Source organism: Lagopus muta, chromosome 10 (assembly GCF_023343835.1).
Source record: "Lagopus muta isolate bLagMut1 chromosome 10, bLagMut1 primary, whole genome shotgun sequence".
Lineage (NCBI taxonomy): Eukaryota > Metazoa > Chordata > Aves > Galliformes > Phasianidae > Lagopus > Lagopus muta.
Window position 1 is genome coordinate 14,522,526 of NC_064442.1, and position 15,759 is coordinate 14,538,284.

At 39.4% G+C, this 15,759-nt stretch overlaps 2 protein-coding genes across 8 annotated transcripts in view; one reads left to right on the forward strand and one right to left on the reverse strand.

Annotated features, from left to right (window-relative positions):
* The window catches only part of ENTREP2 (endosomal transmembrane epsin interactor 2), a 168,644-nt gene that overhangs the window by 131,288 nt on the left and 21,597 nt on the right, over positions 1–15,759 (forward strand). The gene's annotated exons all lie outside the window — the stretch shown is intronic.
* Positions 1–15,759, reverse strand: part of APBA2 (amyloid beta precursor protein binding family A member 2) — a 90,315-nt gene that overhangs the window by 27,399 nt on the left and 47,157 nt on the right. For all 5 annotated transcript variants that reach the window (XM_048956416.1, XM_048956413.1, XM_048956414.1 and 2 more), the window contains 3 exons: positions 11,017–12,023; positions 2,667–2,747; positions 1,359–1,395 (listed from right to left, as the gene is read on the reverse strand). In XM_048956416.1, the coding sequence (XP_048812373.1) occupies positions 1,359–1,395; positions 2,667–2,747; positions 11,017–11,985 (1,087 nt within the window). In that variant the 5' untranslated portion in view covers positions 11,986–12,023. The remainder of the gene's footprint in view (positions 1–1,358; positions 1,396–2,666; positions 2,748–11,016; positions 12,024–15,759) is intronic.

Below are 15,759 nucleotides of genomic sequence, written 5' to 3' on the forward strand. Positions count from 1 at the left end.
GCTGACCGGTTTAAAAAGAGACAAATGTAACCTTTTTACCCCAGTAAAATAAAAGGCGTAGTTGTTTCTGCCAGTGTTGTTAGGGATAATTTTTTTACTTTTTAAAGATCCATTAGTGCTGCCCTGCCTTTATAATTGTCCACCATACACTCAGTAGACGCTTATTACAAAGGATCAGCTTGCTGTCTTGTCTCTCCTGCCTTTGGGAAATGCATTTAATTTACTTCTATTTAGGGCCTGTTAGCCAGTATATGCCAAGCATGGAGTGTAGTTTCTGTCAGATGTCAATTGTGTAAATGGGGCTGTCTCTGAACTTTCCATTTGCTCTAGCTCTTCAAAGAAATGATTAGAAGCTGCTAGTCAAGCTGACAGGATCAGGGAATAGGTGAAAAACACGTGGAACATTCTAATATTGTTCTAAGCCACAGTAACTTTTCCTTGAGTTGGGAATGGCATCAGAAATAAAGTTTTTATCCTTCATTTATGGTTCACATTGTAGGGAAATGCGTGTCAGAGCAGAGGAGTCAAATCCTTTGCAACCTCCTACTGCCTTCACTTGCTTTATGATGTAGACACTTCCTCTGTAGAAAGAGCTGTGGGGCTGGGTATATTTTCCCCATAGAAAGCTCTTCAATTTCTCCTGCACTGCTATTACTTATTTTCCATTTGGAGAAAAGACAATTTATTAAAACAAGAAGGTGGACTGGGATTGTACTGAATATCATTATCACTCTTTGACTGACAGACAATTGAAGAAACACATGAAAACGTGGTTCTACCAAACCAAATCACCAAAGAGGTGATTATGGTTCTCCTTGTCTCCATTTTGTACTCCTAATTTTTTCTCAGATTGGGAAATCCTCTCCCATTTGTGCCTACAACTGAGATTCCCAAAGTGCAATATAGGCGTCACGTCAAAATGACACAGGGGCTCTGAACAGTTCAGTTGCATGACTCCTTCCTCTGTGCAGAGCAATACAGAACGGGCTGCTCTTCTACCTCCATAAATCTCCAACCTGGTAGGACCCGCTGTTTTCAGCCATTTTTTCTCCTTGCAGGTTTGTAGCTATCTCCATCCTTACATTTACTCTTGCCCATTGCTCCGTTTCTCCCTCTCATCGTCATTAGCTCTCATTGTCACAGGTATGTATAAGAATATACCTTATTCTTATACCTTATTTAATATTAAATTAAATATTAATTATTTCCATACACAGTGTATTCTGAACAGAAATAGGTTTTAGTTTATTCTTTGCACTTTGGAGCTGCTTCTCTTGGGTTTGACTTTTTTTTTAGAATTTTGATCTATAAAATAAATTGGTTTTTAATACTTTAACTATGGATGATGCAAAACTTACCATCAACAAAACTTGGAAATGAGGACACTTTCTTTGACTGTTGAAAAATAAAAATAATACATGGTATAAATGTAATGAAATAATTTTCACAAACTGAAGTGAATTCATATTACAAACAGCTGACTATTATTTAAAACAAACACACAAACAAACAATTTTCTCTGTATAACTTTTGCATAGCCATTATTTGCAACAGTGAAACACATTGCATCATAGTAATTAACCCAGCCTGTTACATAGCTCTGTTTACCTGGAATCTTGAAGTATTTAAGCAGGTTCTATCGTACAAAAAATAAGGGGGTGTGAGGAAAAAAATGAAGTCAGCTGCAAAATGAGCAATGAAAACCACAGATTCCAATCCCAGTCCAGTAACTCATCCACCGGATCACACTACGTAATATCCCAAATTTACAGTTAAGAACATTTAACAGTATTTCACAAAACAAGAATCTTAGTCAGTGAATGAATGAATGTCTCTGATTGCACTCTACCTAAGCCTACCACTACTGTCTATACTCTAAATAAACAGATCAAGTCCTGCCCTTTGCTTGGCTTATGTTGGCCTCCTCAGGCACTGCTGTTTCCAGGAAAGGGGCTGATTTCTCTGTTATGAGAAAAGGCTTCAGAAATCTGTCTCCTCAGTAAAGTAACAGGCTAAATACGTTGTATGTTTGTGAGAAAACTCACTGCTGCTTTTAAGTCTGAATTTTACTTGATTGTGTCTAGCCTCAAGCATAACCTCATTGTGCATTCCTAGATGCCTTGTGCGCTCCACTCTTGAGAGACAAGAGCAGCTCTGCCTATCACCGTGCCTTTTTCACAGCTGACTGAACAGGGACATGTTCACCCCAGAGGCCACTAAAAAAACTGAATCATTTGAGCCCTCAGAACTGAATGAGGTGCTTCGTATTAGGGATTATTGAAAGAACTGTGAGAATTAAGCAGTCCTCTGGTTTCAAAGTCTGGCATTTTAGGGGAAAAGAAAACAAGGATAAGCCAACTTCTTTTTGATGTTGCTTTTACTCTTCAGTAATACAAAAAGAACTTCTGAAGTGTTCTCTCTCTTCTTTGTGTCATCAGAAAATTCTAGGCTTAAGTATATACTGTGGATGGTTAAATAAAATGAATGTGGTAGCAAGTGATTCATGGATTTGGTTTAAAGATCCGAACACACAGTCATAGAATTTATTGTCAGTTCAGGAAAAGAAAGAGTTTATGAAATGTGTTTGTGAGAGGGAGAAAACTGACAGTTTGGTAACTGCTTTCCCTCGTGGAAGCTCAACCAGCAGGATGGCCTAAAGCACCTACCTCAGGTGTGTTATTATTGTCAACTGGGCCATTGAGGTCAGAACGCTGCTGCTTCCTTGGCTGTTCTATACCATTGCACACCTGTAAAAAAGAGAAAGGACTTAAAATCCTTTTGTCTTCTGAAAAGCTTAAAAACAAAGGAGATTTCAAGTCAGTGCTGCAAGGATAGTCGGAAAATTTTCATCAGAAAATGTTATTTCATCTGAAAAGAATTATTTAAGTTTCAACCGAAAGTTGTATGGGGAAGAATAAATACATTCAGAAAATCTTAACAAAAATGCATAATGCTTTAAAATATGAAACAGTATGTAGCATTTTCTCTGTTATTTTGTGACAAGCAGTCATTTGTCATGAACCTGTTCTGTGTAGTTATTTATATGCAATCAATATTCATTATTGATACTGAGGTATATGAGGATACTGTAGTTGAAATTTCCTATTTTAATTTAATATATATGAGATTAATATAAAAACATTGAGGTGTTTAATTATAATAAAAGATCAACTTAGATGTAAGTAAGGCATTTCAAATACCATTAAACAGCAGTCACACCACTGACTTAAATTAAGATGATGACTTTATTTCAATGCAGATGTTTCGTGCAAAATGAAACAGATACCGAAATGTTGAAATAGTTCACAAACCAAAGTCAGAATTTTAACATGTGTTTTGCTCAGCACTGGACAAAATTGCAGCAGTCCTAATGGCACCTCTGATTGGAAAAGAAATATCCAGCACTGTCTCTAGGATTCTCCGTTCATGGGATATTCCTTAGGGTATCTCCCTCTTTTTGGGCCAAGCACATGTACAGAAAGCTGGCAGTGCAGCTTCAGGCTTCTGAATAAATGTAGAAGAGAAAATATAGGAACGTATTTGAGAAAAAAAATGAGTTGTTTAAACCAGGGAATGCTCTTTTTCTTCTCAGGAGCAAAGTCCTCATGGGCAGAATTTCTCAAGGGTGACACAAGTCACAGAACAGCAGCACCTGGTACAGGGACTGCACGTCCCACGTCTGCCAAGAAAGAGTTTTCCTGACACTGTTTCACTGTTAGAAATCTGGAAAGCCAACCTGATTTTTTATGGTTAATGACATCCCACTTCCTTTTTTCTCTGTTTCCCCATTATGTATAAAAGAAGAGAGCCTAAATGCCACCATCACTGTAAGGCTGGACAAATACAATTCTGTACCAACAGTTGTGCTAAACGCTGAGCCAGTATTATTTCAAAGCATCAGCATGAAAGTTACCTCTGAACAAAACTCCTTGTCTACTGACTTTCAAATGCATACGTAGCTGTAGATCAAAGAATGTCTCCATGTTTGTCTCTAGGCAAATTATTCCCTGTGAGTAATGTTTTGTCAGCTAAATAAAATGTGCGACTGAAGCAGCCGTATTAGTGCTGCTAGTTCCATAGCAGTAATATTCAGGTAAGACAGCATACACAAGGAAAAAATTCACCAAAATACTAGGCACAGTTTTTGGGAAATAGAATACCTGAAACAGATTGATGCACAGAGCACCACGACACGGGGAAGCAGACCAGTGCCCTGCCTAGATGGCTGCAGTAGCTAAGAAGCTTATTACATCCTTGTGTGCTTAGTAATGCTATTTTGTTTGAGACAAGACAAATCTAATCATACTGCAGGGTGAACAGATACAGAGCAGTGCAGTGATACACATTAACATGGGTAAACAAATACCCAAAGGGCTTTAATAATAATAGTATAATAATCATACATTATTCCCTAAAATAGTAGGATTAGACCAAATATGCTTTAAGCAAGAAACATGACATGGCCATAATGAAGATATATTGAACTGTAAAAAGAGTGACAGCAAATAAATTAAATCCAGTACAACAGAATTTTAATACTTCTAAATCGCTGCCAGTTCTGATTACCACACACTTGAATAAACTGAAAGTGCACCTGCACATCAAGAAAGAATTGGTTGGCTGCTTTATTAAGCATACACTGGATGCTCTAAAATACTACTGAAAAATGTCTGTCACAAATCCTAAATAGAGGTGGACTCAGCCCGTGGGATCACAGTTCCAATTATGCTCTTTGATAATAACTCCAAGGAAGGTTCCATGTAGCCTTACTGTAAAATATCACCAAATACATGGATGACATTTCATTCTTGAGTTATTTTCAAGCACATTTGAGCTAAACACTTGCAATGTATTGTAAATGCTTTACACCTTGACTTATTGGATGCATACTTATTTAAACAATTCTGCTGTTACTCTTTCAAATCATTTGAGTAATGGATCATTTTACATCCTGCAGTTCCCTGTCTTTTCATACCTATTCATGTGTACACAGTGAAAGAACACACTGTAAGGTAAACTTGAAGACATGCATTTTTTTGAGAGATCATTCACTAGGATAAGGAAGGAGTCCCTGTTTGTAATCTGTAGAAAAGGAGCTCAAGGAATTTGTTCTGCACAGAGTTGCTTTGCTCGTGTACGTTTACCTCCACTTTAAGAACAATACTGTACACTCTTCCTTAAGCAAAACCTGTTTCAAACAACTGTGAGGTACTGTGGTTGCCCTTTGGGTGTCACTAACAACCATTATGCAGTCTGAACGGGAGATACCCAGCAACTATCAGAACATTAAAGGTGTGGTGCCACTGACATTTATGTCTCTGAGAGCACCAAAGCAGTATCCAGCATTACGTAGTAGAGTATAAGGCAGCTGGAAAAGTCATCTTGAGGCTGGGAGGAAAACCAGGCTGCACTCACTTAGCAACAGCACAGGTGGTGCAGAAACAAACCCACGGTTCCACCCACACCTTGATTGCCAGCCTGGGGTCACCTGGGCTGCTCTCCCCAAGGCCATCAGACCACCTTATAATCACCCTTCCCTGCCCTCTGTGGGTCCCACCTGCTGCTAAAGTTGGTAATGAGTGAATGCTGTTGGTGTTTAGTGTACAGATTGCTTATTCTACTGATAGCTGTACTTCTTTTGAGTTAGAAGCTCATTTCAGCTATGTGGTTCTTGAGATTGTGCTCCTGAATGCTGTTGCAGTACGCAGTACTGAATGTGCACTTTTCTGCTGGAAACGAGCAGGTTTGTCTCCTTTTATTTCTTTATTTGGAGTAATAATTTGAGAGAGGAATGAAAGATTAGCTTTTCTGTAACTGATAATCCTCTTGGTAAAGAGTTGAAAAGCACCTTTGTAGCTCAAAGGCAGGGTAAGGTTATGTTATAGTGTTTTAAATGTCTGAATAATTAAGCTTACGGTATGCCTGCCAATCTCTTCACTAGCAATGCTGTTCAAATGCTGCATCAAGTAATGTGCTCAGAAACAGATCTATCTGCTTATATACACTGAAGCTGATTTGCATCTTGAGATGAAACAATTCCACGAATGAAATTATTACAATCTTGACTAGATTGTAAAGTCTGTTGCATGAGTGAACCAGCAGGTCTAGATGTTTTTGTCTAGATATGTTTTTTTAATCTCTAGAACAAAGGTGAAGCAAATGGGTACTGTTATGTCACTAAACTTCAGTTTCTAGTTTCTTGATCTCCAGTGGTGGTTTCTGAAGGTGATTTATCATACAGGATTTTCTCCTGGTATTTAAATGCTACTGTGTCTCTAGAAAGTTATCAATGTGCAACTAAAGTATCAATTTGAATCAGGAGAGGTAACCTAGTAATAAGCCTGCCATAGTGACTGTATGGGGACTGCTGAGTCATGACCTGAGCCACTGATTGAGCAGCTGGTCAGCCCTGGAAGCACAGGTGAAGGTAATGATGTGCTCCACCCCTTAGACCTCATTTAAGAGCTGACTGCTACTGAGGAAGGATGTCTTGCTGGAGATCTCTCCTTTGGGGAGTCCTTCTGTGAGCCTAGATCTTCAGAGGTGGGTGAGTATTCTTCTTTTTGTAACATCTTCTTCATTGCACTGGTCCTGCTGCTGTTACAGTGCTATAATTCCTATTAAACTAAATTCATGGGGCTGTTAGGTGCTGGGAAGGAGTGCTGGTCTGCCAGAGGGGAGAAAGTTGCCACAGAAAGATCTGGATAGGCTGGATCAATGGGCCAAGGTAAAGTGTATGAGTTTCAGTAGGGTTAAGCTTTGAGTCCTTTATTTTGATCACAACAACCCCAGGCAACCCTACGGGCTTGGGGAGGAGTGGCTAGAAAGCTGTCTGATGGAAAGAGACCTTGGTGTACTGATGGACTGTTGGCTGTATATAAGCCCAGCAGCATGCCCAGGCCAAGAAGGCCAATGGCATCCTGGCTTGTATCAGGGATGCTGTGGTGAGCAGGACTAGGGAAGTCACCCTGCCCCTGTACTCGGCACTGGTGAGGCCTCACCTCGAGTACCGCGTTCAGTTTTGGGCGCCTCAGTGCACAGAGGACATTGAGGTGCTGGAGCAGGTCCAAAGAAGGGCAACAAGGCTTGTGAAGGGCTTGGAGAATGTGTCCTATGAGGAGAGACTGAAGGAACTGGGGCTGTTCAGTCTGGGAAGAGGAGGCTGAGGAGAGACCGTATTGCTCTCTTCCAATATCTGAAAGGTGATTGCAGAGAGAGCAGGGTTGGTCTCTGCTCACTGGTGACAGGATGAGGGGAAATGGCTTCAAGTTGTGCCAGGGTAAGTTTAAGTTGGATATTAGGAAAAGCTTCTTTACAAAAAGGGTTGTTAAGCAGTGGAATAGGCTCCTCAGGGAGGTGGTTGAGTCACCATCCCTGGATGTGTTTAAAAACCATTTGGATGTGGTGCTGTGAAGTGTGTAAAGTGTGGTGTGTGAAGTAGAAAACGTGAAAAATTGAAGTTGAGTAAGCAGTAAGTTACAGCAAAAATATGATCTAAGTGTATCCTGGGTTTGCCAGGTTTCTCTCTGGCTTATCTAGTGCAGATATCCTTCTATGCTTTCCTGGAAATATTTAAAGAGAAAGGTTCATAACATGAATCTCTCACATCCACAAGTTTTCAAGGTTGAGTATATGTGTTTACAACTGGAGGCTGACCTGCACACAGAGTAGATACTGTGCACAGAGATGCTGTGTTTGTTTTGCAAATCTGTAGATTGTTGGGTCTTTCCCAGATGATGGAGATTAGTTGCTAAAAGCAGACTTACCTACTGGAACCTTTAAAATAGTGGGCTTTGGTTTTTTGTTGTGATTTTTTTTTTTTTTTTTTTGCTTTACTGTTTAGTGCTTGATATGCAAGGCTATTAGCTCTTAACCTAGACAGTGACTTGGTACATTTCCTAAACGTATAAGTAATTTTTCTTCTGTACATCAATTTCAGTTGCTGGAAACTAACCTAGGACTTTATATATGGTATAGTCAGCTGTGGGAGATGGGAGCAGAAACCTTTTTTAAAAAAAAAAAAAAACAAAAAACACCACTAAAGACAGTGCAGTACATGCATTTTGTGCATTTATGCATGTTGGTTTGCTTATTGATTAAAAAAAAAAAAAATACAAACACATTCATGCAGTTTTTCGGTTTAAAATAAAAGCATCTAAGTTTACACTTAAAGAACTGTGGAAATGTTCCATATGCAGTACATGAACTTCCACCTCATTCCTTTTGCCACAGTATTTTGTACTGTGAGATACACTTATAAATAACTGACATTTGAGTAAGACCACAAATCCAAGGATCTTCTAGGCAAGAGGTCTAGCATTAAAATCTAACACCAGTTGCTTTGGGTTTTTCTCTTTTTGCTCTAGATGAACTTGATTTATTGTAAATAATATAATTACTACCTTGCTTTCACAAATGAGAGACACTTTCCTCTATGAAGTTCAGTAACTGCCTCCAGCTCTTGCACATTTTATAGTGAGTATTAGAAGAATGCCTCAGAAGAAAATCTTACATGCTCCAAACTCTGTGAGGTCTGATGCTGATGCTAAAGGTGCACCCAAACCTCAAACTAATGGCACTTAGTGAACTATTAAGTGCCAAACACATCTTGGCAGGAATGGAACCATAATGTCCTCCCATCTAGCCTGATTTCTAGAAAGAGCTGAGGATGGGCAACCTACAGTGAGTGAACAGAACACAGCAAGATAAGGCTTAGCCTATTAATTCAGATGATACTTGCCTAAGGTTATTTAACAGTCTTTTAAGTATTTCCTTTCTATCCCTGGAGACTTGGAAGGAGGCTAGGGGGAAGTCTGTCAACTCATGTGTTCATTTGCCAGCCTTTGTGTGTCCACACTTCACATCTTCAGGACTTAGGGGCTTATGTGTCCCTCTCCCCAGTGAAGACACAGCAGTTCTCCATCTCCTGTACTGTGAATTAGGAGCATGTCTACTCACCCTGCTGACTTATCTCTTCATACAGAGCTGAAATGGATGCTTATATCTACATGAGGAACTACTTTACTTTTTCTTCTTATTTGAAGAGAGAGGTGAAATACTGTGCACTGCTTCATGCTCTACCTGTTAGACAATAGCATATGGGTTTCATGAAGAGTGATTGCAGAAATTCAAAGGCTGTATGCCAGATAGTGCCTACCAATCCCAACAGCTCCTTCTATGTTATTAAAAAAGATTAAGGCATTGGTCCAAGACTGACTGGAAATAATGTTTAAAAACTCAAGCAGCTCAGTGACGCCTGGGTCCCTTTGATTATTTTTCACTCCAGCAGCAGTTGCATCAATATTCTTGTGCTGCAGAGCCCTGGTTGTTAGAAGTCTGGCAAGAATAGTAAAGGTGCAGTGCAACTCAGCTCTGTAAAATAAACACTGAAAGGGTACAAAAAGATGTTGAAAGAAAAGCCTATTTTGAAGTCTGTTGGGGACTAGCAGTCATTCAGGATTAAAAATAAAAAAAATAAAAAAAACCCCACTTATTCAACCATACATAAGAATTCACTGCGTAACTTTCTTGTTCAAAAGCTCTTCTTATGAAGCAGCAGCTTACAAGCAGCAGCATTGAGCAGCAGCTACTGGTGTGCTGGATGAGCCAGCTCTTTCTGACACCCACTAGCCTAAAAAATCTTGCAGTTCCTCACCAATAACTAGTTGCTACTCAAAGCTAGCAAGTTCATCAATCCTTAATCGTGCAAGCTAGCACTTTAATGCTGGCAATAAGCTACTGAATATAGTAGGTTATGCATTTCAGTTCTAATTATACTTTGAAAATAGAACACAGAATACCTAAAATTTGCTGTGGATACAGGAAATCTGTGAATACACCCCTGAAGGTTTTTTGTTCATTATAATAAAAGCTGACCTGTTTCATCTACTCATACTTAGACATTTGATTTCTTTTTGTTGTGTTTTTTTTAGAGGAATTGATGTATTTTGATGTCTTTTTTTTTTTATGGAATAGTCTAGGATAAATTACTTCATTAGACACGGGGCATTACAGTATTATGATTTCCTATAGCGATAGCTTCTGTGAAACTGAAACAGGAAATTTATACCTCTGAAGCTTAAAGTGTTTTAATTAAAAGATAATATACAAAATAACCTAATTATCTTTCCTAGGCTGCCATCTAAATACTCTTTATTTTACTTCTTTCAAGCAGATCTGTTTGTTAAAGAAAATAATATTCAGCTGCATACAATTTCAGAATAATTAGATTTTGCTTGCACATGGTGAGAGATGAACAGTCAAAGCTTCAAAGCATCTAACCTGAGAGGAGTCTTATGGCATTTTGAAATTCAAAAAAACATTGAAGAAAACCTCACAGCTCTGTTCCTCTGGAGCTGAAATTTGAGCTTTGTCCTCAGATTCTTTTTTTTGGGACTTTCTTGTAATGCAGAAGACCATGCATTGTGTAAATCGGCATCAACATCATTGTGGTAAAACTGATGAATACCTTTTTTTTATATAAGTGAAGTTTCTTGTCCAGATCAAGGTAGTACCAGGTAATACACAAACACAGCAATATGCAGACATTTCTTGCTGTTGGTTTTCACATATGCAGCATCTAGTGTTGGTTTATGCTCTATTGAAAGCAAAGCAAATTAAAGCTAATTGGCTACGAAGGTGGTGAAAGAGGAGACCTTAATGGAGGGGAAAACCCCTCAACTATTTCAGTGTTGACCTTCAGTTGTAAGGTTGTATTAACTGTGTCCCTATGGAGGGGAGGAAGGGGAAATTACAAAATTACAAAACTGTTTTGCCCCATGCATCTAGAATACCTTGTTTCGCTTAGTTCTCTGATTTGTGTAAGAACAACTTTCCTAGATAGACCTAAATTGACTATATTAAGCACACTTTCCTAAGCATGCAATGTAGTTATGTAGTTTGAATGCAATATAGAGTAAAAGCAAAACTATTGCTCTCCAGTTCTGTTTGAAATAAGTAATAAGCATAACAACTGTTAATGCCTCTGACAATCTGGGTAAAAAGAGAACCTCGTACCTGCTCTTGTGGCCACTTCTGCCTGTCCTCTGGAGTTCTTGATTTTGCTTTAAAACCTCTAGGCACATCTCCACCGTGCTTAGAAGCAGATGGGATATTCAGTGATTTTGGCCTCCCTTCGTGCCTGTTAGCACTGTGAACAGCTTCTCCCTTTGAACAAGTCTCTTTATAGTCATGTGCCATGCTTTCAGTCCCAGTGTGCTCTGGACTCATCTCTGTCGTACTGTTTATGCTGCTCATGCTCATACTCATTTTGATTTCTGCTACAATCTGGTCAATGTCCTCTTCCTGCTCTTCCAGCTCTGCATCCTCTTTTCTAGAATGATATGGCGATATCCCCTGTGAGTTTCCATTAGCCTCTGCTGGGTAATAGTCCGGGTAGCCACCTTCACTTTGACAATATTGTATATTCTCATCTTGGTCTTGAATCTCCAAAGATGATGCTTCATCCTCTAAAACCTGAATGCCGTTATCTTGACCTTCCTGCCACTCTTGCCTGTCTGTCACCTCATTTTCATCCTGGTGCTGAATTTTACCTTCAGACCACTCTTCTACAGCTTCCTGACATTCATCTGTTTCAACATGGTGTTCCTCATTGGCAGCATATTCTTCTCCATTGCAGTCCATTCCTTCCAGGTAACTGTCATCCTCTGGACAGTATCTAATGTAGTATGTGATCCCTTCCTCCTCTTCTGGCAAGCCTTCATCATAGTCCTCCTCCTCAGAGGTGTTATTCACATAGTCAGAGCTGGAGTCACCATCTCCGCTGTGATCGTTGCACTCATGTTCCAAGGGTGTAGGACTGCCTTGTCTGATGGCTGCTAGTTCTGCCTCCTTTGCTGGGTAATCTTCAATAGGAAGATCACTTTCCTCATTTTCAGGCTCCCTGTTGTGAGATGAAGTTGGGCAAGCTCTTGCTCTGTGATCCAGCATGCTGGCTGTAGTGCTCTGACGCTTCCTGTTTGCCATAGCCAACTCTTTATACGACAACCATTTCTAAGCAACTACTGTAGGGAAGATGGAAAAATACATTCAGGAAAGGTCATCATCAGAGATCAGCGATGCTAATAAGAAACAGCAAGTGATGGATTAAAGTGGCAGAAAGGATGCGTTTATAAGCATTTAAACTAGATTCACAGACACCTAAATTCTAAAATGCTTGTGCTGCAGAACTGTGATATTAAGTGTAATGACTTGCATACTGAAAGGAACAGAAAGAGAAGGTCCTACACTTACACAAAGCATGTTCTAATGTAGCATCTTTTTTTATGAATTTGATAGAAAACTCATCTGGAAGCTTTAAACTGTGGCTTTTTCTTGCCACTAAGAGTTCATGCCTTGATTGCAATACAGTAAGCTGTAGTTATTTTCAATTTTCAGCTTAAATATGACTTTAACATGTACTGGAAAAAATACAGTTAAGGTTTGACCCGCTCTTATGAAAACTAAAGGAAAGGAATGTCTATCAATTTAGCTGTCACATAGGGCACTTAAGTATAATATATTTCTATTATGCTATTAAAAAATAAATGGCTCACTGGTTTATTAGCTCTTACTAGCTGGATGCCATTAAGCATCTCCTATTGTTAAATCAAATATTGGCTTTCAAACAATTTAACCTACATTCCAAGAGAAAAGACATACTCACAATAAAACCTTATTACCTCTACCAGCTAAACAATTAGGAATGGGTAGGCACATGATACAAACTTATTTAAAGCAAGATCAAGAGCTATGGAATAGGTATTTTTGAATGACAGTGCAAGAAGGCTGTAAGAGACCTCATTTGTCTTTACTGAAGGATAGCTATGGCCAGTCAAGAACAGTGTTACTCAGTATTTCTTATGGGAAGAACTGTTCTTACTTGCAGTAGCCTCAGTCTCTATTAGTCACTGGAAATATTCTCCATATTAAATAATACTTGGGGAGGACTGTACTGCAACAGACCCTGCACAGATGTAGTTAGTGTCAACTGAAGATATAGAAGCAGAAAACTGCAACACCATCACAGAGAGAATCTGAAACTCTCTGCTTGCATGTTCCTGCAGAATACAGAGATGAGAATCCTTTCTGTAAAATATAATGGATTTTTTTTTTTTTTTTTGCCTACATCTAAAAATTTTCACTTGGCATTGGTCCTGGAATATACCAATCCTTAATTGGTATAATTTCAGTGATAACCCAATGCAAATTACAGCAGCAGGATGTTCATAAATGTTACTTACCTGCCCACTAAGATGCTGTACATCAATGCACACCACAGGAAGCTGTTTACACATGGAGCCCAAAGGCTAGACAGGGCATGGGGGCTTGGAAGGGAGCAGTGGCTGATAATGGCAGCTACAACAGCTGTGGGGAATGGCCAGGTTAGGGGCTCTGAGGACTGTAAGATGTTTGGCTGCTGGGCAGCACTAATAAACAGCAGCTGGAGCTCTCCTCCAGCAGTGGTGTATGGAAGTGCAACAGAGGAACTAGCAGAGAGAGTGTGATAGAAGAACTTCAAATAGTGGCATGCTGGGAAGACTTTAGGGCACTGATGATGACAAGAAATAGAGAAAGGAATTCCTTTGAAGCATCTAGAAATGCAATAGTAGGAAGACATGGCAAAACTCATTTCCTGTAACAATTTCCCATTAAATAAGAATTCTGTCAAAGAACATGACTGAAGACTGCTCTATGCAAGTATGGAAAAACTGAGGCACCTTCTCACAACAGGCTAAAAAAAAAAAGTTTGATCTCTTTCAATAAGAGGCGAGGCTGACCTTAATGGAATTGAAACTCAGTTGGACTCAGGAGCAAGCCATGTGCAGCAGTTACACTTCTGGTTGCCTTCCTTTCCTTTGCCAACTTCATAGCCAGGCACTACATGACAAGAATCTAAGTACTGATTACATGGAGAAAAATAAATAAAGCAGAATTTCTTTTTCTCAGCTCCTGAATTGCAGACTGAATGTGTGCTGATTTTCAACTATTATTCATATAGTTATTCAACTATATATTCAACTACTGTATTTTCAACTACAGTAAATGTGGCTTCCACTACTGTACTGATGCATTAGAATTAGTAAATGCAGTTTTGAAACCCAAGTGGATATGAAGATTGCTTTTTGAGAAAAGACTTGCTCTTACAGCTGAGGAGCTCCACGTGTTCAGTTCTGCCAGCAGGTCACTTGCTCTGCTTGGTGTAGCGCTCCTTCCTACTGTCTCAGTTCCCTCTTTGACAGAGGAGTTAACTTAAATCTCTGCGTCATTCAAAGTGGAGTTTTCAACTTCCGAAAAAACAAGTGTCTCTGAGAGCATAGATGTCAGTGCTGAGTTCTCCACTCTCCTCAGAATTCAGTCATTTTTACTTTGATTAGACAAATTTGTGTTGCATGGTACACCACTAAAGCTTCATTAGCGTTGTCAAGATCAGTGGTTAAGGACCCAGTCACCCAGGGCTCTTTCCCTGCCTCAAAATATTGAGCAGAAAAGGGAATTAACCTCCAGAAAGCACATGCTGCATTTCTGAATGTGAGCGGCTCCCCTACGTACACTCCTGCAGCAGGGCTACTGCTTATAACTGGACTGCATTCTAATCAAGGCTCAGTACAGACATTAGTATTCTCCTGGATTCCTTGCACCTAATCCCAGACAGCTGTAGAGAGAGGGTTATGAACTGCTAGCACTTGCACATCTTTTCACCTGTGTAGGAAGATACCTTCACTACTGCTCCTATGGAGACAGACCAATTAAATTCCCATTAGGAATGGGAAACAGTGCACAACTGTAAGCACAGCAATAAAGTAAAATACCCAGTAGGACACTCCTGGCTGTGTTTAAAGAGCTGCTTTACATGTGTAATGGATTCAGCAGTTGAACAGTGCCCTAAGAAGAACAAGCTGTCTGGCAGTTTTTCTCTCAACAGTTTGGGGTTTGTTAGCCTCCTCCAGCTGTAAATGTGCTGTACCATTGTGTGCTTCTCTACAGCTACATGATCTTTCCAGCCTGGGTTTTACAACCCATAAGTGAATGCTGAGTTTTGCTGGCCTCACTGATACCCTTACTTCATGTCAGGCCTTCTTCCTGTGCTTGCTGTTTCTTGGGTTACTTTCTCCATCTATTTCTGTCTCCTTTCACTCACACTTCAAATGTGTGGCCTTCCTCTGGTTGTTGTTATGTGTTGTTTTGTGGTGGTGGTTTATCTGCCTTTTACCATGGTTGCCTTCAGGTGCAAGAGGAACGTAAGCATTGCCATGCACTTTGCCATCAGACTATGTTACAACACATGGTCTGCTGGCATCTTTCTCTTCTGCTGAGCAGTGTTTTCAAAGCTCAGTAGACTTAAGCTATTCCAGATATTAGTCCTATGCAATAATCATTTAAAAATACTGCCAAGAAACTGACCCTTTCACATACATAACCACATGTGATTTCACAGGTTCATAAGAGCTGTATTTAGCAAATTATTCAGTTCAATTGTAACTTGGATGATAGAATTTTTCAACAAAACTGTACTAGAAAAGTTGTGATTCCAGGACTTTACACTAATATACTTTTTTTTTTTTTTTAATAAGCAGATAAGTTAAAGCAGGAGAAAATCTAACTTTAATTTCTTCAAAACAATTTTAATATCAGACTAATAGGATTTCTCAGTTGGCTTTCATTACAGAAGACTTAATAGAATCCCATCAGCTAAGTCAGCCAAGTTGAATTGTGACTGATTCTAGACTGGGGAAATAGAATTTTTAATGAGCAGATAAC